Source organism: Hemitrygon akajei, chromosome 17 (genome assembly GCF_048418815.1).
Source record: "Hemitrygon akajei chromosome 17, sHemAka1.3, whole genome shotgun sequence".
NCBI lineage: Eukaryota > Metazoa > Chordata > Chondrichthyes > Myliobatiformes > Dasyatidae > Hemitrygon > Hemitrygon akajei.
Window position 1 is genome coordinate 72,583,413 of NC_133140.1, and position 27,757 is coordinate 72,611,169.

Here is a 27,757-nt window from a genome sequence, read left to right on the forward strand (position 1 = left end):
TATTATGTGCTCCCTTAAATTTGCGTCCTGGACATGACATTAAACAATCTTGAATCTTCAGACGGTGATATCCTGACTCCAACAACTTTTGGGTAAAACTAAACTTCCTCTCTGCCCCATCTAATACTTGTAGCAATTGCTTTAAATTTATTCCCCTTGTTGGCTGCCCCCCATAACTTTGTATACATCAATTAAGTTCTTCCTCAATGTTCTCCTTCTCAAGAAAACAATGAGGGAATAGAAGAGGGTTTTCAGGATTCTGGCATCTTTCTCCGTCCTTTCCAGTCCCAATGAGGGGTTTCAGTACAAAACATCGACTGTTTATTCCTTTCTCTAGATGCTGCCTGACCTGCTGAGTTCGTCTACCATTTTGAGTGTGTTGCTCTGGATTTCCAGCATCTGCAGAACCTCTTCTGTTTATTGTGCTTTAAGGAGAAGATGGACAAACTTGGGTTGTTTTCTCTGGAGTGGCACAAGCGGAAGGAAAACCTGGTAGAAGTTTATAAGATTAAGAGAGGCACAATTAGAGTAAACAGACAGTATCTTTTTTCCCAGGGTCCAAATGCCAAATATTTATTAACAAAGGTATGCATTTAAGGTGAGAGGAGGGAAGCTCAAACAAGATTTTTTTTATGCAGGGAGTGGTGGGTGTCTGGGGTGTGCTGCCAGAAGTGCTGGTGGAGGCAGACACAATGGAGATACTTAAGATGCTTCTAGACACATGAAAAGCAGAGAGTAGAAGGATATGGAACTTGTGGTATAGATGTAAGTTACTATTTTATTTATTTCAGCACCACTTTGTTCTATGTACTAAAGAAGATTTACCCCACTTTTCCTCATAGCTACAATTTTCCAAATATATCAATTCCCTTGTTAATCTCTGTGCACTCTCCAGTGCAGTTACATCCACCCAGTAACGTGGTGACCAGAGCAGTGTGCACAAGCTGTGGTCTGTTCAATGTAATACACAGTTCTCTTACAATCAGTGCTCTGGCTGCTCAAGGAAGGTGTGCTCAAGCAGGAGAATTGTGAGTGAACTATGGGGGAGGCTTTCAGAGTGAAAACGTTTCAGCTACAGATGAGCTTCGTTCCCACACAGGAGAAAGGTCAGGAGATTAAAATAAAGTGGATCATCGTGTAGAGAGAGTGGCTACCTTCTATCAGTCTTCCCACTACATTCCAAAACCCCGTTGTTCCTCCAAACAATTCAGTCCACCAGTGTTTATTTACTCTTTGTTCCCTTGTCTTCCCAAATTCACTCTCTCACACTTCTATGGATTAAATTATATCACCACTTCTCTGCCCAAATGACCCTTCTGCACTTGTGTAAATGGGCTCTGGGTGGGAATCGATCGATGGGCCAAAGGGTCTGTCTGACTCTGTGGTGGAACTTCTCTCCAAACCTTACCTCCTCATTGTCATGCACATGGACAATACTTGTATCATCTGCAAATCTCTTTCCTGTGCCCCCTATATTTAAGATGGCATTATTAATATTTCATATTGATGCAGTTGCAAAGAGGCATGACAATGGCTATATTTCATTAGGAGTTTGAGGAGATCTTTTATGTCACCAAAGACACTCACAAATTTCTACAGATGTACCTTGGAGAGCATTCTAACTGGCTGTATCACCGTCTGGTATGGGTGGGATTGAAATAAACTGCAGAAAGTTGTGAACTCCATCATGGGCACTAGCCTCCCCAGCATCCAGGATGTCTTCAAGGAGCGATGCCTCAAAAAGGAGGCATTCATCATTAAGAACCCTGATCACCCAGAACATATCCTCTTCTCATTGCTACCAACAGGGGGGAGGTACAGGAGCCTGAAGGCACACAGTCAACAATTCAGGAACAGCTTCTTGCCCTCTGCCATCTAATTTCTGAATGGACAGTGAACCCATGAACACTACCTCACTACTTTTTTTTCTCTTTTTGCACTACTTATTTAATTTAACAGGGAAATAGTTTACAATAAGACAACATAGATTCAGATAGCCAATGCTTCCATCCGCTGTGCAACCACTCTCTGTTTCTGATCAGTGTTATGTTTTGTAACTTCAAAACATTAAACTAATTTAAACTAATTCAAAGGAAGAGAGCTGAGAGATACAAGTCTTAGATCGAGTTTACATTAAGCAAGGCACGCACTGATCATATGGTAGTGTCATGACATATGCAATTCACTTATTTTTACATTTAACTTGTAATTGGTTATTTAAATCAACAAAAATGCTTAACTAAATATATTTACAATATTATTCAAATACTACTAAAATGCTAAATACAAAGCAGTCACCTCACCATCACTGCCTCTGCAGGGTGAACGAAAGCAGTGACTTACCCAAACCATTCCTGTCCAGATTCAGACTGCGCACTGGGATGGGCCAGACCCTTGGCTGCTCTTGGTTATCGTTGTAGTGGAGAAAGAGTTCATAAAGCACTGGCTCCGGGAATCGGCGCAGAAGGTCCGAGATTCGTATTGTACACTGAAATGAAGCAGTGAGCATCACTCGCTAATGAACACCTGGTCTCCAAACCTGGATCCAGTGCTTCAACAGACCGTGTCAGCAATTGGAAACGAGGTCAACTTGGGGGCAAACACAAAGTCTTGTGATAACTGGTGGTGTTCACTGTTTTCCCTTCCACTGAGATTAAACAGTTATAAAAGTTACCAGCGGCACTCCACTAAGCCAATAAACATCTCATTAAAACACAGACATGCTGGAGGAACACAGCATCTATGGAAAGGAATAAAGAGTTGACATTTCAGGCCTGCATCAGTACTGAAAAGGGAAAGAAGAAAGAATAAGGTGGGGGGGGGGGAGCAGGACGGAGTATAAACCAGATGGTGATAGGTGAAGCCAGGTGATGGGGCAGGTAGGTGGGTGGGGGAGGGGGATTAATTGAGAAGCTGGGAGGTGATAGATGGAAAAAGTAAGGGGCTGAAGAAGGAAGAATCTGATAGGGGAGGATAATGGACCATAGGAGAATGGGAAGGAGGGTGGGCACCAGAGAGAGAGGTGATATGCAGGCGAGGAGAAGAGAAGGGGTAACAGGGGAGCCAGAATGGAAAAAGGAAAGAGAGGAGGGGAAAAGCAGAAACGTCACCTTCTGGTAGGTGCTCTTTCTCCTCGCCCTACCTTCTCCTTCTGGCTTCTTTCCCCTTCCTTTCCAGACCCGATGAAGGGTCTCAACCTGAAATTTCAAACTCTTTATTCCTTTCCATAGATGCTGCCTGACCTTCTGCGTTCCTCCAGTACTTTGTGTGTGTTACCCTGGATCTCCAGCATCTGCAGAATCCCTTGAATTTATAATGTCTCATTATCCAGTCGGCCTGCTAAAGAGCTACCAACTGATGATCAGCCCACAGGAAGGGAGGACAGCATTCAGCCTGCCTCCATTGCCCCTCATCTCCACAACTCTGCACAGCTACCATAGAAAGTGGTGCTCAACTGACCTGACCCTCATAGGCAGCCCTGGCATCTGTGCAGCACGAGTTATCTTCTAAACCTTTTCATTCAGAGAAAAACACAGTCATGGTTTCTGAAAGTGAGAATGTCCCAATTTAGTGACCATTTTTGGTGTGAACTGATGTGACATCAGAAGAAGACATAGTTCACACTCGGGTTGCCAGAAACAGGTGTAATCCTGCAGATGCTCAAGATCCAGAGAAACAAACACAAAAAGCAGGAGGAACTCAGTAGGTCAGGCAGCATCGATGGAAAGGAATGAACAGTGACATTTCAGGCCAAGACCCTTCATCAAGATCTTTCAGTATTCCTGATGAAGGATCTCAGCACAAAGCATCAAATGTTCATTGTTCTCCATAGCTGCCGCCTGACCTGCTGAGTTCCTCCAGCATTTTGTGTTTGTTTCAAGGTTTTCTCAACCTGCAACAAATGTTAAGTCTTCAGCGGTACCTTCAGAATTAAGGTAAACAAACATAATCCAAGATGATCTAAGGAAATGCAAGTAGCTACAGATGCAGGAATCTGAACAACAAACAATCTGCTGGAGGAACCCTGCAGGTCCAGCAGAATCTATGTGAGGAAAGCAATCGTCAAAAGCCTGAATCAGACGGAGAATTTGTTACCCAACAACCCCAGCTGCACCACAACCTGCTTGACCCCCCGAGTTCCACCAGTAAACTGTCTGTTGTTCCAGAAAGTTCTGCACCCACTTTCAACAAGACTCACCGACTGGACGAAGAAAGAGCCAAATTTGTACGCTGCATCCAACAATGTTTGTGTGTTGGGGCATAGCTGTTAAAAAAAAACACATAAAGGTGTGTGACAAGGTGGACCAATTACAGTGTGGTCTATGAGGAAAATAGTAATTCAGTCTGGTCAAAACAGGACCAGTGGTCCATTCTACAGGAAATGTCATGGTTGTCATTTTGGAGAACCTGTCCATGTTTGGTATTGTTACTTCGTGAAGTGACAATAACTCTGGAAAAAGAACTTATGCAGCAAAGCCCCTGAGGCAGAGTCAATGATTTGGTGTTTCTCAATGTGGACAACTGTTAGAAATTTAGCAGTTAACTCTGAATGAGTGAAATAATAGAAACATAGAAAACCTACAGCACAACACAGGCCCTTCGGCTCACAAAGCTGTGCTGAACATGTCCTTACCTGAGAAATTACCTATGGTTACCCATAATCCTCTAATTTTCTGAGCTCCGTATACTTGTCCAGGAGTCTCATAAAAGACTCTATCGTATCCACCTCCACCACCGTCGCCGGCAGCCCATTCCACACACTCACCACTCTCTGTGCAAAAAACTTACCTCTGACATCTCCTCTGTACCTACTTCCAAGCACTTTAAAACTGTGTGCTCTCATGCTAGCCATTTCAGCCCTGGGAAAAAGCCTCTCACTATCCACACGATCAATGCCTCTCATCATCTTGTACACATATTATAATACTGACAATACCCTGAAAAGGGAGGGAGAGCAGGCAGAAGCTGTGGTACATATTGGTACCAATAACATAAGTGGAAAAAGGGTGGAGGTCCTGAAAGCAGAATACAGGGAGTTAGGAAGGAAGCAGAGAAGCAGGACCTCGTGTAGTACTCTCGGGATTACTGCCTCTACCATGCCACAATAAGTATAGGAATAGAATGAGGTGGCGGATAAATGTGCGGCTGAAGAACTGGAGGAGGGGGCAGGGATTCAGATTTCTGGATCATTGGGACCTCTTCTGGGGCAGGTGTGACTTCTACAAAAGGGATGGGTTGCACTTGAATCCGAAGGAGACCAATATCCTTGCAGGCAGGTTTACAAGAGATGTTGGGAGTGGTTTAAACTAATGTGGCAGGGGGATTGGAACCAGTATGATAGAGCTGAGAACAAGCCAGCAGGTTTACAAGTGGATGATGGGTGTAACATGAATGTTAAGTAAGAACAGGCCAGTGATTGAGTACATCTACAGACAGAGCAAAGAGTTAAGTTGTACCACAGAGGCAAAATTCATAAGGCTGAAGAATGCAGGATTGAAGGTGCTGTATTTAAATGCACGTAGCATCCAGCAGAATGTGGACAAACTCATGGTACAGCGATTGTTCGGTACGATGTTGTGGGCATCACTGAGTCGTAGCTGAAAGAAGGCCAAAATTGGGAGCTTCACATCAAAAGATATACTTTGTATCAAAAGAACAGGCAGGAAGGTAGTATGGCTCTATTAGTATAAGATGGAATTACATCTTTAGAAAGAGGTCAGAGAATGTCAAATCTTTGTGGATGGAGTTAAAAAACTGCAAGGGGGGAAAAACATTATGGGAATCATATATAGGCCAAATAGTAACCACGATGAGGGGTTGAGGTTGAAAGGGGAGCTGGAAAAGGTATGTAATAAGGGTAATGACATAATGGTAATGGGGGACTTCAATATGCAAGGGGATTGGGAAAATCAGATTGGTGTCAGATCGCAACAGAGGGAATTTGTTGAATGCCTATGAGATGGCTTTTTAGAGCAGCTTGTGGTTGAGCCTACTTGGGGAAAGGCTATCTTAGATTGGGTGATATGTAATAACCCCAATTTTATTAGTCAGCTTAATGTAAAGGAACCTTTAGGAGACATGATCATAATATGATTGAATTCATACTGCAATTTGAGAGGGAGAAGCGTAAGTCACGTGTATCAGTACCGCAATGGAATGAGGCATGAGAGAGAAGCTTGCCCAGGTGGATTGGAGGAGGAAACTGGCGGGGATGATGGCAGAGCAGAGATGGCTGAAGTTTCTGGGAATAGTTCACAAGGTGAAGGAAAGATATGTCCAACATTAGAAGTTTTTATCAATGGGAGGGGTAGGCAACCGTGACTGACAAAGGAAGTTAAAGACTGCATAAAAGCCAAGAAAAGGGCATATAAGGTTACAGAAGTGAATGGGAAGTTGGATGACTAGGAAGCTTTTAAAATCCAACAAAAGGCAACTAAAATAGCTATAAGAAGGGGAAAGATGAAATATGAGAGCAAACTAGCCAATATATAAAGCAGGATATCAAAAGATTTTCAGTCATATAAAGAATAAAAGGGAGGTGAGAGTTGATACTGGACCACTGGAAAATGATGCTGGTGAGGTAGTAATGGTGGACAAAGAAATGGCAGATGGGTACTTTGCATCTGTCTTCACTGTGGAAGACACTAGCAGTGTGCCAGAGGTCTGTGAGTGTCAGGGAGCAGGAGTGGGTGCTATTGCTATTACAAAGAAAAAAGTGCCAAGCAAACTCAAAGGTCTTAAGGTGGATGGTGAAAGGCTTTGATAGGGTGGATGTGGAGAGAATGTTTCCTGTGGTGGGGGAGTCTAAGACTAGCATTCGCAGCATCAGAATGGAATATTGTCTTTTTAAAAAGGAGATGAGAAGGAATTTCTTTAGCCAGAAAGTGGTGAATCTGTGGAATTTTTTTGTTACAGACAGCTGTGGAGGCCAAGTCTTTACATATGCTTAAGGCAGAGATTGACAGATGCTTGATGGTCAGGACATGAAGTGATACGGGGCGAAGGGAGGAGATTGGAGCTGAGAGGAAAATTGGATCAACCATGATGAACTGATAGAGCAGACTCAATGGGCCAAATGGCCTAATTTTGCTCCTATATCTTATGGTCTTATGGTCCCATGAAGTTAAAATAAAAACTGAATACTGCCAATAACACACTGAGTTTGATATCTGCAATATTCCAGTTTCAACTGTTCATGTGGCAGCAACACCAAAGGTGATACCAAGCAATTTCTCACCTGTAAAGTGCCTCCCCTGACATCTTCCCAACCAAGAAAATGTCCGCCAGCGTCATATTTCACAATTTTTAAGGTGATCTATTGGCAGACAAAAAGGATAAAATTGAAACACACAACAAGCTGGACATATCAGTTCAGGAAAGATCCTTCCAGTTTCCCATTCCCAAGAGCAAGGTCAATGGGAGTAGGCAGTCTAAATGGTTTTGTCATCAGCTGGAAGGGCCAAAGGGCCTGTTTCTGTGCCGTAGTTCTCGATGACCCTATGACCACTCCTATCCTGATGTTATAAGATATCCGCATGGTCCTCTTATGAGACAATGATGAACTTTTGATCTCTCAGTCTATCTCAATGTTGCCCTTGAACTTTGCCTTCTTGTACTGTTTTCTCTGTAAATTTAATGAAACAACATATTCTGCATTCTGGTAATAATAAACCAATTGCCCAATTAATTAACCATTTACTTGGAGTACAATCAAGGCCAAGATAATAAAACAAACAGGATTATTATTAGTGTGCAGCAGAGGAACATGCCCTTCAGCCCACAATGTTGTACTGAACTAACTAAACTCAGAATTCGACATCAAACTAAAATAACCCCTTCTTCTTACATTATTCCTGCATCCTCTGCACATTCACGCACTCATCGTGTTTTCAGTGGGTCAGTACAGAGGGTGGGCTGAAGGGACTGTTTCTGAGCCACATCACTAGCAGCATTGGCGTGTTGCCCCCTTGTGTAGAGATGAAGGAGAAAAGTCAGGAGGCCAGAGTTAGAGGAACAATCAGGTGATTCTACAGTTGCCTCCCGGTGTCAGGTGACTTTGCAGTGGCTGTGCAAAGGAAAAAGAGCAATGGTGCAAACAGGACTGAGAGCGACAAACATCACCACAACATGATCTGATAGGACAGGTGGACAGCACAACGATTTACAGTACCAGCAACCCCCAGTTCAATTCCCGCTGCTGCCTGTGAGGAGTTTGTACGTTCTCCCCGGGACTGCGTGGGTTTCCTCACACAGTCCAAAGACATACCAGTTGACAGGTAAATTGGTCACTGTAAACTGTCCCGTGGTTAGGCTAGGATTAAATCCGGGGATTGCTAAGTGGCATATGCCTCAAAGGGCTGGAAGGGCCTACGCAGTGATGTATCTCAATAAATAAATAAATAAATGTTTACAAATGTACATTATAAATCCCAAATATTCAGATTAGGTTGTTGGGCTACAAGTGCAACTTGTGCACTGCTGGGTCCATTCCACAGGCTGCTAACCAGTGGGAAGGGCACAAGTGGTGAAACATTGTTTGGAGGGAGGGGGGAATGATTGGAAAAATGTACAGAAGTCAAAAGGTAGTGCTAATGGGAGAGTGCATCTATTCAAATGTATTCTATGGTAGGAATAACACAAGGGTCAGAGTGGAGGAGAAGTTTTAAGGTGGGTTAAGGATAACCTTCTTGATCTCTACATTTCTGATGAACTCGGTTCAAGGGAATTGAGCAGATCCAGTGGAGCAAGTAACAATGGGGGGGAATCTCCAAATAACAAGTGTAATATCTTAAGGCTCAGAATAGCTATGGAAGGGGATATAAACTTTTGCAACATAAAAGCAATCAATTAGAGAACAGCAGATTTGAAAAGGAGAATGACTGGTCTGGGTTAAAGTTAATCAAAGGCTGGTAGGGGATATTATAATTGAACCGAGGGAGACCTTTAGAGAGAAAGTGTTTCAGACGCATTCCTGTGGAGTGGAGAAAAGCCGGGGAATTAACTGTGGAGCTGAGTGAATGACTAACTGAGACAGTGAAACAGAGCCGGGAAAGGAGCGGATTGCTAACAGAAGTCACAGAAAACTCAAGGAGAAAGTAAAGAGGAAGAGAAGAAAAGGAAGAGCATGTAAAAAGATTGGCAGTGAACGTAAAAGTAAACACAAACAGTTTTTTCACACTCATTCAAGGACAAAAGAGGTAAGTAGTGCTCAGTAAGGGAGGGTGCATTACTGAGACAGTACATGAGTACTTCAACATCAAGATGCTGCCGGAGTCTCAAATGTTGAGATTCAGAATGAGTTACGATGATAAAGGAGGCTGACTACATGGGAAGTGGATAAATCCCCCGGTTCAGATGCGATTTGTCTGAGGTTGCTGAGGAACAAAATGGGAGAAGTTAGAGAGGCTCTGACTGTAACCTTTGAAATGCTTATAGATTTCGATGGGTGGTGGGGGGAGATACATCACCATCAAAGGAGATGTAAGGTGATCCGTCCCTCCGCTAACCTGCAGGTGACCCTTGGGCAAGGTGTAGCACCTGCTTAGACCCCTGATCAGGGTCACATGAAGCCACGGGAGCAGGTGGTGGATGGTCGTATGAGCAGCTGGTGCAGATCACAAGTCCTGGTTATGCAACCACTGACGCCAGGCAGACAGTCTTGCAACAGTATTGATAATGGCTGGAGTCACCTGTCTTCTAAAGACACTGCCCAGAAGAAGGCAATGGCAAACTACTTCTTTAAAAAAATTTGCCCAGGTCAGGGATAGGAAGGCCATGATTGCCCACATCATACAACATGACACAAAATGATGATGATGACAGATTCTGGGAAGGTGCCTGAGGAATGGAAATCGCAAAGATGTGATGGGAGATGAGAAGGATAACCGCAGTAACTACAGGGTGCTTAACCTTGATGGTAGAGAAAGATGTAATAACAATAACTAGAGACAGAGATAGCAGCAACTTGACTGTATTATTTGCATGGATTTGGGGAAAGGTGAGGGAATGGATCGAATAGATTGATCTATAAAGATTCAGCATCAACCCAAAACTAAAATAAACTTCTCCTTACCACAATTATGCTTTCCTGGCTGTGAACAATTTCAGGAACAGCTGGAAGTGATCATAGACTCAGAGGGTAACAGAACCTGTGAAACTTAAATCTGTGGGAGTTTTCTAATGGTTATCTAAACCTTGTAGTTAATTTACCCTCTTGAAATCACTCCAGAACATCTGTTTTTAACACAATTCATTTTATGACCTAGCTTTAGCCCATCAAGTATGTGTCTGCAGGTAGGCAGCAGCTGTCGTTACAGAGCGCAGAGCGAATGTATCCTTCCAGCACTGATTCATACTGAAATACTGCTCCTTAGGATGTTATTGAATACAATGATTTGAAAGGTAATTTTCAATTAAATAATGAGGAATTTCAGTATTGGTAATTGGTGATCAACCACTCGTGATTCAGTCATTTGATTGACTTTGATATCATTAAGAATGCAAGGCAACCCTCACAATTTTAAGACACCCAAGAGAGTTTTACAGTGACTTCACTGAGTTTATGGAGGTAGGAAACATTAACATCTCAAAGTTCAAAGTATATTTATTATCACAGTATGTATGCAGTATACAACTCTGAGATTCATCTTCTCCAGACAGCCACAAAACAAAACAGAAACATGGAACCCATTCAAAGAAAATCATCAATGCCCCCGGCGCAAAAACACAAAATCAAAAGAGTCCAATTGAACTACAGTCCAATCCACAAACCGGAGACCCCGAACTTTGCTACCATCCTCTAACAGCTTTGAGGGAGAGAGAAATTTGTTCACACCAATCAAATAAATGGTCAGACCTCTGACAAGAAAGTCAACTGCATGACACTTCTCGAAGGATTATGTATTAAATTCAAAGGCGCTCTGACAGGGTGGATAGTGAGCTCATGCTTCCACTCACTGGTGTATCTAGAATCTGTGTTAAAATAATGGACCAGCCATTCATGGCCAAGAGTTGCAGAAGATGGGATACAACTATAAAACAAGGGGCCAGTCACTTAATTCTGAAGGCAGAACCTCCATCTTTCAAGGGGTAATGAATCTCTGGAATTCACTGGTCTGGAGGGTGGTGCACACCAAATCATTAGAGGTGTAGACAGATAGATAATTGAAACATGAAGGAAATGGGCAAAATGGCAGAGAAGGGGAGCCGAGACAGGCAACCATGTTCCACAGGCCTACTCCTGCTGCTATTTTCTGGTGTACTCATGAGAAGACGTCGTTAGATTTTTGGATGTTAAGTGAATGAAATGACATGAGGCTGGTGCAGAAGATGCTGAGGTAAATGATTAGCAAAGATCTCATTGAACTGCGGAGCTGGAAGGAAGGGATGAACAGCCCTTTTTGCTGCTTCTACTTCAGTTTTCAGTAATCCTCCAATTTTATCGAGTAATTTAACCCTTGAACCAAAATGTGCTGAAAGATTACTGCACACTCACCTGGGAATCCTTCCGGAAAGAGAGCCCCTTGGGGGCTGTTTGACCCAGGGATGTGGCTACATTTGAGTCCACATAGAAGAGTTTCGGGAGATAGTTAGTCCTTTTGCAAAACAAAAAGGGAAAATAAAAAAGCACAAGTTAAGCCAATGAAAACAAGATAAAACTAACCACTAAAAGAAATGTGGGCAGCTGTCTCAACACAGGAAATAACTTCTACCAAGCTTCCATCATGGCCAAGCATAAATATGCTGAGGGAACATACAATCAATGTCCACTTTATTTGGTATCTCCTGTACCTAATAAAGTGACTACTGAGTGTATGTCCATGCTCTTCTGCTGCTGTAGCCCATCTACTTCAAGGTTCGATGTGTTGTGCATTCAGAGATACTCTTCTGCACACCACTCTTATATCGGCTGGTTATTTGAGTTTCTGTTGCCTTCCTGTCAGCTTGAACCAGTCTGGCCATTCTCCTCTGACCCCTCTCATTAACAAGGTGTTTCCACCCACAGAAACTGCTGCTCACCACTCTCTGTAAACTCTAGAAAATACCGTGTGTGAAAATGCCAGGAGATTAGCAGATTCTGAGATACTCAAACTACACCGTCTGGTACCAACAGTCATTCCACATTCAAAGTCATTTTGATCAGATTTCTTCTCCATTCTGATATTTGGCCTAAATACCAACTGAACCTCTTGATCATGTCTGCATTGTTTTATGCACTGCGTTCCTGCCACATGATTGGCCGATTACATGTTTGTATTAACAAACGGGAGTAAGGGTGAATCTCATATTATTGCAAATAATAGACAAGTTTCTCACCAGGAAATCTGTGGAAAAATACATGAAGGTAACTCTTAGAGCTAGGAAATTGAAGTCCTTGGGTGCTACCTCTGGAAAGGCATTGGGCGATGCAGAGTTAGGGCACTGCTCTGGCATCATCCAATTTATTGTTAAATTTTACCTCTGAGGCAGGTGTCGCCAGAAATTCTGGAATAGCTGACATTGGCAAGGGGAAGGACCATGACACAGAGATCGCCAGATCTTCTGAGCATTGCTAAGACCTCAACGGTGGAGCTGGCGGAAGATGATGACACATCACAGCGGCAGTGAAGGCGGAGGAAGGCTGCAGCAGTGAAGGATCCCCAGTCATCTTGCAAGTCATACCGCTGGACCCTGATTCTGATCTGTCAAGCACTGTGTGGTGTCTGCCCACGCATCAACCTCCCCATGATAAACAAATCACGTACAGGTGTTCTCCATTAAGGGAGAGCATCATATTTGCCTCAAGCGGACATCATTCAGCAGGATGATACTCAAGGTAAAAACACACTTACAACTTCTGTGTATTATTAATCTCAGGATTTTACATGAGGAATATTGTTTAAAAGATTCCAAAGGCAACTGTGTTGTTCTACAATAAAACTTTCTGTAAAGCCTGCACTCTAAAATAACTACAGGATTCAGCAGCAAACATATGCATTTATTTGATGCCTTTGTGTTCTTCTGGGCAGTGTCTTTACAAGTTGGGTGACCTCATCCACTATCAAGAGATTGTCTGCCTGGCATCAGTGGTCACATAACCAAGACTTGAGATATGCTGCAACTGTTCATACAACCGTCTGCCACCTGCACCCGTGGCTACACGTGACCCTGACTGGAAGGGCTAAACAAGTCTTACACCTTGCCCAAGGGCGACCTGCAGGTTAGCAGAGTTAAGAATGCCTTCTACCTCATTTGGCAGACACATATCTCCACCCCGCCACACCTTCAATGCACTAATGCATCTCAAATCAAACTATCATTTTATTTAAGTGACTCATTTTCAACCCACTGAATTTTAAAATACATACTACAGAATAATGAACCAAACAAAATTTGGATTTTGGGATCGGAGCTGATTGAAGACAATGCTAATGATTTGGTAAACCGGTAAAAGCTCAGCACCTCTTGACACAGAAATGCAGAACATTTTTAGACTTAGAAACGCGCACAAAATGCTGGAGAATGAGCAGGTCAGGCAGCATCTACAGAAAGGAATAGTCAGTCAATTTTAGGGCCAAGACCCTTCATCAGGACTGGAAAGGAAGGGGCAAGAAACCAGAAGAAGGTGGTGGGGTGGGGGGAGGGAGTGAAAACAGTACAAGTTGGAAGGTGATAGGTGAAACCAGATGAGGTAGGAGATAGAAGGTAGGGGGAGGGGGCAGTGAGGAGGGATGAAGTGAGAGATGACAAGTGGAAAATGTAAAGGGCTGAAGAAGAAGAAATCTGATAGGAGAGCAGAGTGGACCATAGGAGAAAGGGAAGAAGGAAGGGCACCAGAGGAAGGTGATAGGCAAGTGAGGAGAACGTGTATGAGGGGAGGGAGAATGGGGAATGGAAAAGCAGCGACTGCGGAGTAAGAATAAAGTGCTGGAAGCTGGAGAAATTGATACTCACGCCAGCATATTGGAGGCTACCCAAATGGAATATTAAGTGTTACTCCTCCAATTTGACTTTATTGGACTTTTTTTCTCAGCAAAACACTTTGTAAGTACTTCTGTTCTCATCTGCTCTTTGATTTATTAAGGATAAAGAGGACACAGTTTTAAGGTGCTTGGAAGTAGGTACAGAGGAGATGTCAGGGGTAAGTGTTTGACACAGAGGGTGGTGAGTGCGTGGAATGGGCTGCCAGCGACAGCGGTGGAGAAAAATACGATAGGGTCTTTTAAGAGACTCCTGGACAGGTACATGGAGCTCAGAAAATTACAGGGCTATGGGTAACCCTAGGTAACTTCTAAGGTAAGGACATGTTCGGCACAGCATTGTGGGCTGAAGGGTCTGTATTGTGCTGTAGGTTTTCTATGTTTCTATACTTTTGTGGAGGGTGCAAACATTGCTTCCTGTGTAAGAAAGGGGATCATTAGATATACTTAAAAGTGGAAGTTGGTAAGTTCTTGATTAGTAAGGGCATCAAAGGTTCTGGAGGGAAGGGTTTGAGAGGGGTAATAAATTAGCCATTATGGAGGAACAAACTCAATGGGCCGAATGGGCTACTTCTGCTCCTATGTCTTATAGTCTAATTGGGGGTAACTTTCAGATTTTAGATTTAAGCTGCTGTCACTTGGTGGTGTAAAAATGGCAAAGATTGACAATTCTTCAATTATTATAATCACACTATAGGAACCTTGTAGGTAGGACATGTTTACAGTTTCAGCCTGGGTCAGACACTGTGTCTGTGAGGTTGATTGTATGGCAGTCATTCACCTTTCAAGTGCACCAACTCTTCCTGGGCACCCAGCTCCAGCTGTGTTGCCATAGAGAAATTCACTTTTTAAAGCACTTTTCAAAGGGGAGAACTCGGTTTTGAACTCTGGTCCGTTGGTGATAATCAATCTTATCTAGTGCAACGTGGCTCTCTGTCCTGATCACTATCTCATGATTCACTCCCGCTTTCAGCTGCTACAATGCCACTCTGCAGTATGAAAGAAAGGTGCCTTGTTAAGAGACCCAACAAGGCTATTTATCTTATAATGTAATCAGTCTCGCCCAGATTGCAATAACTGCTGGATGAAAACTCTTAACATGCTTAAACAGCTTCCTCAACAACATGCATTATTGGTTCCTCAATCGGCATTTAAACCTATAACTGGGGGGGGGGGGAATTCCACCCTCCAAGTCTGTGCACTTGCATGGGTGACAAGTTCTCTCATTGGCAATTTTTCTTCAATGACTCTGGGCTGCCAATACAAACTACCTGGGGTAATCTTGACTGCATCAGGCAATTGGGTATAGCCAGCAATAACTTGTCATCTAAACAGTGAAACAACCTTTGATCAGGGCAGATAGACAATACTGTGAAAAAGTCTTAGGCACATACTGTATATACAGTTAGGGTGCACAGTATTTCTCTTTTTTAGCGGTTGGATACAAATGAAAGTCTTGCTAGGCCATTTCAGAGGGCATTTAAGAGTCAACCACATTGCTGTGGGTCTGGAGTTACATATAGGCCAGACCAGGTAAGGATTCCTCCCCTAAAGACTGTCGTAATTTTATGTATTGCACTGTACAATTGCTGCTACTGCAAAAAAAAATTCATGACATATGTGAGTGATGATTACGTAGAGAGTGGTGAGTGCATGGAATGGGCGGAAAGGGGGTAAGGAGAGGGCAATCATGGCTGGGAAAAGGGAGGGGAGGGGACAGGAAGCACCAGGGAGACATTCTGTAATGATCAATAAACCAATTGTTTGGAATCAAATGACCATGCCTGGTGTCTCAGGGCTGGGTGTGTCTGTACCCATGCCACCCTCCGTCCTTCTCTGCCACCTGTCCCTAACCCCTCCCGCAGCAACTCAACTTTGCCTCTCCCAACATCATTTGCAATGGCCAGATTTACAAACTCGCTCTCCGCTCCACATATACAAATAAAGTACCGTGCAAAAGCCTTAGGCACCCTAGCTATATATTAATACCTTGTCTTTGTCATGTTACTTCAAGGTGGCACTTTGATAAAACAGAAGAGTTGTGTCAGTTAACTCATCTGTAAAAGTGCAAGGTTCACAAGACTCCCATGCCAGATGATTCATCCCCAGGAAATGCTAGATAATAGTCATATTTACAGGACAAGTCCCATTGCAGACATATCATTTAATTAACAACCTTCTGATCTCCAGATGAGTGTTTGCCATAGGAATCTGAATCAACAGGGTGGGTAGTAAGAATCATTTTTCGGCTAAACACAAGTGAGTGAACAGTTTGTCTCCAGTACTTAACCACAGAAAGAGAGGAGCCAGTAATGGGCTGGACTCAAAGCCAAATATCTGTCAGTGGTATTAATGAGCAAAACAAGTGCAGCGGAAGTGGTGGATACAGGTCTGATTTCAAATATGCAAGTGAAATTTCAAAAGCAATTTCTCATTACTATGATCAGGAAGGAGTTACAGGGGTCTGCAGGCGCACACTCAATGATTCAGTAATAGCTTCTACCCCTCTACCATCCGATTTCTGAATGGACATTGAACCCATGAACACTAACTCACTACTTTTTTATTTCTATTTTTGCACTACTTATCGTAATTCACATTTTTCTCTATTATTATGTATTGCATTGTACTGCTGCTGCAAAGACAACACATTTCACGACATATGCTGGAGATATTAAATTTGATTCTAAGGTACGAGGATTGGGAGGGCTATGGTCTGGATGCAGGTCAATTGGACTAGGACTAGGGGGGTTCCTAGCCTGGGTCCATGGTTTAAAAAGAATTGGGAACCCCTGGAGTAGGCAGATTAATAGTTCGGCATTGACTAGATGGGCTGAAGGGTCTGTTTCTGTGCTGTAGTACTTTATGAATCTAATCTATAACGGATGAGGATTTTCAGTTGAAGACAAGGTAAGGTTTTACAGTCAGTATAGAGAATTCTAACATATTAGTGGAATGCTACTGTAGCCCGGGGCTTCAGAGTTCGGAGTTTGATTCCGACAGCATCTGTAAGGAGACTGTACAGCCTTCTCATAGAATGCTTGGGTTTTCTCTGGGTGCTCCAGTTTGCTCCCACAGTCCAAAGACGTAGCAGTTGGTAGATTAATTGGTCTTTGTAAATAGTCCCATGCTTGTGCTAGGGCTAAATCAGGGATTGCTGGGATGGTGCGGCTGATAGGGTTGGAAGGGCTTATTCTGCGCTGTATCTCTAAACAAATAAACATTCCATCCTTTGACTAAAGAAATTCCTTCTCACATCTGTCTTAAATGGCCAACCCTTAAATTGAGACTAATCTCCCTTGCTGTAGGTTCGCTGGTCAAAGGAAACAGCCACCTTGTAGCTACATTGATAAACCCTCTCAAAATCTTTCACGTGGCTGGGAAGTCACGGTCTCAGTATTATTTATTTATTTACTTATTTATTCATTATTATCATTATTTGCCTTTTTGCATTTGCAGAGTTTGTCTTCTTTTGCACATTCTTTGTCACTCTTCGCTAATGTGTTGTTTTTCATCAATTCTGTTGAATTTCTTTGTTCATCTGTGAACGCGTGCAGGAAAATGAATTTCGGGATTGTACATGGTGACATAGAGGGTACTTGGCTAAGAACTTACTTTGAAGAACACATCTTGTTCTTTGCCACCGCAACATTATTAGACAACCCTAATCAATTGCTCCTCATAGGTATCACACTCACATGGCAGGTATGTTTCGGTACAGAATGCGGGCCTCACCGCTGACCAAGCCAGTCACATCAAGCACCACCAGGTTAGTGAGAAGCTGGCATGCTGTCTGATTACTGTATTCCACGTTCTGAAAACAAAAGATAAGGCTTTTAAAGTTGTTTCCTTGCCCTGCAGAGGGGGGAGCACTTGGCCTTCTTTGGATGCGGAGGATTTACTCAAAACCAAACCAGTACTGAGCTCCGGAGGTGACAGACATCCTGACACCAATTCAAATCTTCACTCAGCTTCAGCTTATAGTAATCAGACCCTGTTGTTTCTAAATGAGTAAAAGAGAAGTCATGATTTAAAAATAAATTCTGACAGCAATCCAGAAACATCAGTTGTTCAATACTGCAGACTGAATAAATGTTAACCATTCACAGGAAGTGCTGTGGGTTGAGTTCTAAGGTCATTCATCAGACCATGGTTAGCTCATCTCAGTTCACAATTTTGCATGATTACATTTTCTGAATTAAGACTCGGCATTCTGCAGCAGCAATTGAAATTATTATTTCAAAAGTAAAATGTGCTAAATTGATATGTTCCTTCTCCCTCCGCCCTGAACTTTGAGTGACAATTCAATATGCAATCTCTTAATCCAGATCAGACTTTCCTGACCATTAGGATTTTCTGAATCTGGGCCGGCTAACATTACACAAGCTCAGTAAACAGTAAATGTTTGCACCAGACAGGCTTGTCATGATAGCAAGGTGTTCAGACAAGTAAACAGCACCACAACTACGTGGCCCGAGGAAGGTTTGGGCTGGAATCATTTGCAGTGTTGTGCAATGATTGTACTCCCTCACCTTGAAGGAATACACCCGCCTCTTCCTTTCTCCTAGCTCCTCAACCAACTCCCAATCAAAGATGCCAACAGCCCATCTGTTAGGCCAAGGCAACTCAGTTACACCTTCATAGAGAACATGGCACACTGCAGCAAGGATTGGACCTTTGGCTCAAATGTCAGTGCTGGCTGTAATGCTGATCCAAACTAATCCCATCAGCATGCACATGATCTATGTCGCTCCATTTCCTGCTTGCTCATCTCTGCCTAACTGCTTGTGAAACATTGTTACTGTATCTGGTTCTATCATTTCCCTAGCAGTGTGTTCCAGACACTTACCACGTCCTGTCTATACCTCATAGACCTTTAAACATTCCCCCCTCTCATCTTAAAGCCACACCCTCGAGTATTTGACATTTCCATCATGGAAAAAAGCTTCTATTATGACTCTCATAATTTTATCAGTTCTCATGTGTTGCTGCATTATTGCTATTTGTCTGACTGAAGTTCATCCTCCTGCTGCTGGTAGCCATTTTACAAATTTAGATTTTGCATGACCTGATTAATTCTGTTACCTTTTTATTTCGACTACTCTGTCAAGCCAGATTGTTCTTGCTCTGCGGACAAGTACTAGAGCAAGGGTTCTATTGCAGAAAATTTGACTAAGCAGTTTTACTCAAAATTCACAGAAATTTTGACCACTAGAGAGTAAAGTCATGGGAAATATTTCAGATTCAAATTCTCCTAATTGTTTTAAAAACTCTCAATGGTCTGGAGTACATCACAGAACAGCTTTCATTTTATTGATTGATCTATTGAGATAAGGCAGGAATAGGTCCTTCCAACCTTTTAAACTGCACTAACCAACAACTGCTGATTTAACCAAACCTAATCATAGGACAATTTACAATGATCAGTTAACTGACCAACCGGTACGTCTTTGGACTGAGGGAGGAAACCGGAACACCGGGAGGAAACCCACATGGTCATGGGGAGAACGTACAAACTCCTTACAGACAGCAGCAGGAAATAAACCTGGGTTGCTGTGGTCAGGGATGGTAAATTTTAAGACAGGTCTTATAAAGAGGGGAAGGTCTGTCTGTCTTTATTACAGCAGGATTTGAGTACAAGAACAAAAACATATTAGTATAATTATAAATGACTTTGGTGAGACCTCCACTGGAGTATCACGTACAATTTTCATCTCCCTTCATCTGGAAAAAAGGCCAACTTCCCCCACAGAGAGCGCAGCAAAAGTTCTCCTGACCACTTTGTGAAGGGAAGCAGCCAGCAGGCAGAGAAATGTAAGACAACTGTGAGGTGCTACACTTCAGAAGTGTTAAGGAAAGTACACAGTTAGTGGCAGAACCTTTAACAATGTTGATGTACAAAGGGTCTCGAGGGTCCCGGTACATAGCTCCAGAAGGTTGCTGCACACACTGATAGGGTGGTGAAGATGTACAGCATGGTGGCCTTTATTAATTGAGGCACTGAGTTCAGGAGTTTATTTCACAGCTTTATAAAGCTCTGGTTAGGCTGCATCTGGACTGCTGCTATCATTATGTGGAGGACGTGGAGAGGTTAGCAGGACGCTGCCTAGATAAAGGGCATACGCCATAATGAAACTACGCTCAATTTCTCTGGAGTGACAGAGGCTGAGGAGAGTCCTGGTAGAAGTTTGTGAAAGGAGAGGCAGAGACAGGCCAGACAGCTGGTATCTTTTTCCCTGTGGCTTGGATTTAAGGTGAGAGGGAAGTGTGGGGCAAGTTCCTTCTTACAGAGAGTGGTGAGTGCTGAGAATGTCCTGCCAGGGGTGGTTATGGAAGCACTTACGAGACAGGCGATCAAGAGCCTCTTAGATAGGCACGTGAATGTGCAGAGAATGGAGAGATGGGATCATGTTCAGGCAGAAGGTTTTAATTTAATTAGGTGTCATGAGCTTAATTAGATCAAAATAACATCACGGGACAAAGCGCCTATTCCTGCGCTTTACTATTCTATATTCCGTAAGAGAGAACAGATTTGGCCTCAGCTCCTTCATCTGAAGAAGAATGACAAATAATCCTGCGGAGATGTTTCCCTAGGCTACGGCTCACAGTCATTAAATTTGGTATGGGCCATTGAAGTGAGATGAGGTGAAATTTCTTCAAAACAATGACAGTCAAGAAAAATCTATAGATGCTGGAAGTCTGAAATAAATTGCTGAAAACAGTCAACAGGTCAGTGTGTGTGCAAAGTGAAACAAGAGTTAATCCACTCATTAAGGGAGACCTGTACGTGTTTTAAAGATCAGAAACTGTCTTATAGCAGCGACCCCTGGACTTGTTTTCAAATTCCAGTTGTAACATCTGCTGTAGTTCAAGGGTAAAACCTCTCAGTCACCAGAGAATCCCAAGAAATAAAACCAGTGTTAGAGGTCACCTATGTAAACTGGTCCACTGAAATTAGCACTGGGTTACACTGAAGATAATTCACTCCCACAAAACGGGCATCACAGTAGCATGGTGGTGAGCTAAAAACTATAGCACCAGCAACTTGGCTTCAATTCCTCTGTTGGCTGGAAGGTGTTTATACGTTCTCGCCGTGACCGTGTGGATTTCCTCCAGGTGCTCTGCTTTCATCCCACGTTCCAAAGATGTACATTGAAATGTGGGAGGATCAATTAACCTACTAACCTATAGGTTAGACCGCAAGTCCATAAGACATGGGAGCAGAATTAGGCCATTTGGCCCAACGAGACGGCTCTGCCATTCAATCATGGCTGAATCCCTTTTCCCCCTCCTCAGCCCTACCCCTTGGCCTTCTCCCCGTAACCTTTGATGCAATGGCCAATCAAGATCCTATCAATGTCTACCTTAAGTACACCCAATGCCCTGGCCTCCACAGCTGCCCACAGTAACAACTTCTACAAATTCACCATGCTCTGGCTAAAGACATTTCTCTGCATCTCTGATGCCCCCTATCCTGAGGCTGTGCCCTCTTGTCCTAGACTCCCCCACCATTGGAAACATCCTTACCACATTTACTCTGTCTACGCCTTTCAACATCAGAAAGGTTTCAATGAGATCCCTCTCATCCTAAATTCCAGCAAGTACAGGCCCAGAGCCATCAAACGTTCCTCATAAAATAATCCCTTCATTCCTGGAATCAGCCTTGTGAACCTCCTCTGAATCCTCTCCAATGGCAGCACACCTTTTCTTAGATGAGGAGCCCAAAACTGTTCACAATATTCAAGGTGAGGCCTCACCAGTGCCTTATAAAGCCTCAGCATCACATCCCTGCTCTTATTTTCTAGATCTTTTGAAATGAATGCTAACATTGGACTTGCCTTCCTCACCACTGACTCTACCTGCAAATTGACCTTTAGAGTGTTCTGCACAAGGTCTCCCAATTCCCTCTGCATCTCAGGGTTTTTGAAATTTCTCCGTTTAAAAAATAGTCTGCATGTTTATTTCTACTACCAAAGTGCATAACAGTGCATTTTCCAACATTGTATTTCATTTGCCACTTTCTTGCCCATTCTCCTAATCTGTCTGTCCTTTTGTAGCTTACCTGTTTGCTCAACACTACCTGCCCCTCCACCAATCTTTGAAAACTTGGCAACGAAGCCATCTATTCCATCATCTAAATCATTGATAGGTTAAGTGGTTAATCGATCACATATATGTAATTGGGCGATGTTGGCTCATTGAACTGAAAGGGCTTGTTACTGTGCTTTTCTCTGAATGAAAATCAAGTTTGAAAGCTACAACTTACTTTACATGCCAGGTAGCTTGCTTGAAGGTGCATTTCATACCAAATGGAATCTGGAAATGGTGCAGAACTGGCCTGAAAGACAATATGATGAAACTCAAGCTTGCTTCATAAATAATGCAGTGTACAGTGTAATTCCACCTCAACCCCATTTCCCTGGTCACGTTTAGTGCCATTGTATGGCAGTTCCTGAACTGTCTAGTCTTCTGTCACGTCTAAGAAACCATACTCCATGCGTACGCGAGCGGCGGAGAGAGAACAAACAGTGCGGATTGTCCAATTAAAGTTGGGGAGCTACTCATAAGATTCAACCCACACAGTCTGCTCTGTCATTCAATCATGACTGACCTGTTTTCCTGCCTTCTCGCCATGACCCTTCACCTAAACAAGAATCTATCGATCTCTGCCTTAAATACGCCCAATAACTTGGCCTCCACTGCCCTCTGTGCTGACAAATTCCGCAGATTTACCACGTTATAGATGAAGAAATTCCTCCTCACCTCAGCTTTATTCTGAGGCTGTGCCCTCAGATCCTAGGCTCTCCTACTAATGGAAACATCCTCTCCACATCCACTCTATCCAGGGCTTTCAGTATCGGATAAGTTTCAATGAGATTCCCCTTCCCCCTCCAACCTTCTGAACTCTATCAGGTACAGGCCTAGAGCGATCGAACACTTCAAATGCTAACCTTTTCAATCCCAAGATCAGAACACAAGGCATAGGAGCAGAATTTGGCCATTCAGCCCATCAAGTCTGTTCCACCATTTGATCATGCCTGATTTATTATCCCTCTCAACCCCATTCTCCTGCCTTCTCCCCATAACCTTTAACACCCTTACTAATCTAGAACCTATCAACCTCCACTTTAAATATGGTTAATTGGGCTATCAGCTTATAGGAACAGCTACTTATTTGGGACAACCCTTAAAAGAACAAAAACAAATTAAGAAAAAGGCTGAAATTCCCTTTTTTTACTTGGGACACTATGCCGCTTAACTGGGGCAGGAGACTGTTGCCGAACAGCTTCTAACTAGCATCGGTCGCATGTACTTGTGCGGTTATTAGCGTGCTTAGAGTAAACCGTTTTTAAATGTCATCAGTTGCATGGGGTTGTGTTCAAAAAGCAATGATTTTTGTCACTGACAGTTGGTGAGAAATAAGCAATAAGACAATTCAGAACTGTTTTGCCCACTGCAGTTTCAAGCATTCGGGCTCGGAGATGCGAGAAACAGCTGGGAGTGAAAATGAAACAATTTCACTGCTTCAACAACTACTTTGTATGATCTACAAAGAATTTGAAGGTATCGACAGTCATCTTGAATGTTACAATGAAACTGAAGATTTGGAGGATGCAATTGTTGAAAGCATTGTATGAAGGCAGTCCATTATCTGCAGTAGGTGTCTGCACTGATACTATTCATTTAAAACCCTCCCCACCACTGGGTACATCCACACGAGCATTATTGCCGGGAAGTAGATTAGCTGCCTGAGGGAAGAATCGTTTTAAGTTGTGTGAAGACAGTGACGGGGAGGCACCAGAGGATTGGAGGATGCCGATGCAGTTCCGCTGTTTAGAAAAGGCTCTAAACATAAACCAGGAAATTATAGGCTGGTGAGTCTGACATCAGTTGTGGTAAAGTTATTGGAAGATATTCTAAGGGACCAGATTTATAAGTATTTGGATAGACATGGACTGATTGAGGATAGTCAACATAGCTTTATGAATGGGGTAGGTCATGTCTAACCAATCTTATAGATTTTTTCAAGGAAGTTACCAGGAAAGTGAACGAAGGCAAAGCAGTGGATGTTGTCTACGTGGAAGGCATTTGACGAAGTCCCGCATGGGAGGCTGGTGAAGAAGGTTCAGTTCGGTTACTAGGCTTTCAAGATGAGGTAGTAAATCGGATTAGACATTGGCTTTGTGGGAGAAGCCAGAGCATGGTAGTAGATGGTTGACTCTCTGACTGGAGGCCTGTGACTAGTGGTGTGCCTTATGGATTGGTGCTGGGTCCTTCGTTGTTTATCATCTATATCAATGATCTGGATGATAATGTGGTTGGCAGAATCAGCAAATTGAGACTGGGGGTGTAGTGGACAGTGAGGGAGGTTATCATGGCTTGCAGAGGGATCTGCATCAGCTGGAAAAATGGCAGGTGGATTTTAATGCAGACAAGTGTAAGGTCTTGCACTTCGGTAGGACCAACCAGGGTAGGTCTCACACAGTGAACGTAAAGGCACTGAGGAGTGTGGTAGAACAAAGGGATCTGGGAATACAGGTACATAATTCGTTGAAAGTGGCGTCACAGGTAGACAGAGCCGTAAAGAAAGCTTTTGGCACATTGGCCTTCATAAGTCAATGTACTGGGTACAGGAGATGGGAAGTTATGTTGAAGTTGTATAAGATGTTGGTGAGGCCTAATTTGGAGTATTGTGTGCAGTTTCAGTCATCCACCTACAGGAAAGATGTAAACAAATTTGAAAGAGTACAGAGAAAATTTGCAAGGATGTTGCTGTGTCTGAAGGACCTGAGTTTTAAGGAAAGGTTGAATAGTTTCGGACTGTATTCTTTAGAACACAGAAGATTGAGAGAAGATTTGGTAGAGATACACAAAATTATGACAAATATAGATAAGGTAAATGCAAGCAGCCTGTTTCCACTGAGGTTGGGTGGGACTACAATTAGAGGTCATGGGTTAAGGGTGAAAGGTGAGATTTAAGAGAAACATGAGGGGAAACTTCTTCACTCAGAGTGTTGTGAAAGTGTGGAATGAGCAGCCAGTATGTGGTGTGGAGTTCATTTTTAACGTTTAAGAGAAATTTGGATAGGTACATGGATAGCAGGGGTATGGAGGGCTATGATCCCGGTGCAGGTCGGTGGGAGTAGGCAGTTTAAATGGTTTCAGCATGGACTAGATGGGGTGAAGGGTGTGTTCTGTGCTTGTCTTAATAGCCCTATAGTGCTTTACAGAAGGGAGCTTTTGGAAAAGAGTGGTAGTGTCTGTAATGATTTTTCCTGCCCACGTCTTTGTCCTGGACAAATAAAAGTCCTGCAATAATGGTAGACTTCAGCCAATGAACTTTTCTGCTGACCTGACAATTTGCTGTAGTTTTCATATGTTGAGAGGATGCTGCACCAAATCAGACAGTAACGGCTGATGTAAAGATGCTCTCCATGATAGTAGTATAGAATTGCACCAGTATGTTCCGGGGAAGATGGAATTTTACCAACTGCTACAAGAAATACAACTGTCCTATCCTATCGTTGTGGTTAATTACAATGTTGTTGTCCTCCTCCCCCTACCCAAAGTTGAGTTTCACACCAGTGCAAGCAATCTGTAACCCATGAACACCCTCGAAAATGAAGCAGCATAGCTCAGCAGGATCCGAATGGGCTCCTTCCTCTTGGACTGGATGGTACAGTTTTACACTCAGCACATACATGACTGCAGCGTACCAGAATCCCAACCCCTAGTGTTCAAACCCAGCCATGGTGTAAAGCACCCAACGGCCATTTCAAAGAGTTTGGATCTCCACCGCAACAACCCCTCTCCATAGCAACAGGGCAGACCGGTAATACATTCCTCTGGGAAGAGCAGAGGCAGGTAGGCTCAATGAATTCAAGCCATCACTAGTTGATATTAGGCTGACTGGTGACGTAGTGGCATCAGCGTTAGACTCCGGAGTGAATGGTCCAGAATTCGAATCCAGCTGGCTCCTTTGCATGCTTTCTATCCGTGCTGGGTTGAGCGTCGGCTAGCAACTCGACCTTGTAAAAAAAACTGGAGAATGCCACAGAAACACCACAGGATGAGCAATCACCAAAAAAGATCAGTGCAAAAAGCTTGTCATGACATCGTCCCGATGACTCTGCCAGGAGTTAAGGGCATTCTTCTTCTTCTTCTAGTTGATGTTAGTACAGCATTCCCCCGGTTGTCAAGAAAACGGCTGCAGTCAAGGGGACATGACTACAAAAGCCACTGGGGTCTGCAGGAACTAGAAGATGAAATGATTCCTCCAATATTAGAAATAGATGTAACTCAAATCTCAACTGAGTCCATAAGGAATAGGAGCAGGACCCTCAATCCTGCTCACACCTTTTAATACAAGGGTAGACCATCCACATAAAATACCAGGAGTTCCTCAAACTCTGAGTCCTCATCCTCAAATCCTTTAATCCCCAGAGTGACCAAAAATTAACTTGCATTACCCTTGAACAAACTGAGTGACTGAGCTTACACAGTTTACCACAGATTACAGGTGACAAATCAGTAATGTAAACAACATGGACATGTTTAGAAGTTGCCTTGTCCCCAGTGAGACAGAATAAATGCTTACCGGCATTCCTGTGCTTTCAAAGCAAAGTCCTCCTCTCTGAAATGAGAATCACAGAAAACTGCAACATTATAAACTTGTAAGAGATGATTTCAAATGTTCAGCAGCGGCTTATCCCGTGCGCAAAGACACAGATTATCTGGAATGTTCTCACCCAGCTTTTAGACTCTCACCACTCCCACCCAAAACCTGACTAAATGGAGACCCAGAGGGAAGTAAAGGGAAATTAATGATGTTCCCAGCCGGTGCCTAGAGTATTAAGTGAAAGTCAGTAGAAAACTGCAGATGCTGAAAATCTGAAACAAAATGCCAGAAATACTACTCATCAGGACAGGCCATAACTCTGGGAAAAGAAATAATGTTTCAGATCGAAGATCCTTTGTCATTAACCAGAAAGCCTTGCTTGAAGCTTATCCAGATGATCCCTCCAGTTTCATGACACCCCCTCCCCCATGACCCTCAGCTTAACAAGCTTTGTTTCCTTCCCAATTCTGACAAAGAACCGTCAACTCTTGTTTCTCTTCCATCAGATGTTCCCTCACCTGCCAAGTATTGAAATTAAACTGGTAATTTATTATTGTCATATAGACCAGGGTACCATGAAAAACTTCCATGCCATCTCTACAGATTATCTCATCGTGTCAGTCTATTAGCAAAAGACAGAGAGATCAAGAAAGGGGAGGGAGGTGTTGAAAATGGACCAGGTAAATTTGAGGGTAGGGTGGAAGTTGGAGGCAAAGTAGATGGAAGTCGCCATGGATGCAAGAAGCAGCACTAATGCAGTTGTCAATGTAGTTTAGGATCAGTCCCTATCTCTGGAGACAGTTTATCCACTGATATCTTTTATAAACCCTCTCATTCTCACTGCTACCTAGACTATACCTCTTCCCACCCTGTCACTTGCAAAAGTGCCATCTCCTTCTCTTAATTCCTCTGTCTCCACCACATCTGCTCTCAGGTTGAGGCATTTCATTCTAGAACTAATGAGATGCCCTCCTTCTTCAAAGAAAGGGGCTTTCCCTCCTCCACCATCAACGTTGCCCTCACCTGCTTCTCTTCCATTTTGTATATGTCTGTCCTCATCCCATCCTCTCACCACCCCACCATCTTCGACATCCAGCACAGAACTCTCTGTAACTTCTGTTATCTCCAATGGAATCCCACCACCAAGCACATCTTTCCCTTCTCTCAACTTTCTGCTTTC

The 27,757-nt window shown here is 43.2% G+C and overlaps 1 protein-coding gene across 2 annotated transcripts in view; it reads right to left on the reverse strand.

Annotated features, from left to right (window-relative positions):
- The window catches only part of LOC140740831 (meckelin-like), a 182,096-nt gene that overhangs the window by 78,207 nt on the left and 76,132 nt on the right, over positions 1 to 27,757 (reverse strand). For both annotated transcript variants that reach the window (XM_073070373.1, XM_073070372.1), the window contains exons 6-12: positions 26,557 to 26,592; positions 22,225 to 22,296; positions 17,657 to 17,772; positions 11,495 to 11,594; positions 7,238 to 7,315; positions 4,199 to 4,264; positions 2,344 to 2,488 (exon numbers count right to left, since the gene is read on the reverse strand). In XM_073070373.1, the coding sequence (XP_072926474.1) occupies positions 2,344 to 2,488; positions 4,199 to 4,264; positions 7,238 to 7,315; positions 11,495 to 11,594; positions 17,657 to 17,772; positions 22,225 to 22,296; positions 26,557 to 26,592 (613 nt within the window). The remainder of the gene's footprint in view (positions 1 to 2,343; positions 2,489 to 4,198; positions 4,265 to 7,237; positions 7,316 to 11,494; positions 11,595 to 17,656; positions 17,773 to 22,224; positions 22,297 to 26,556; positions 26,593 to 27,757) is intronic.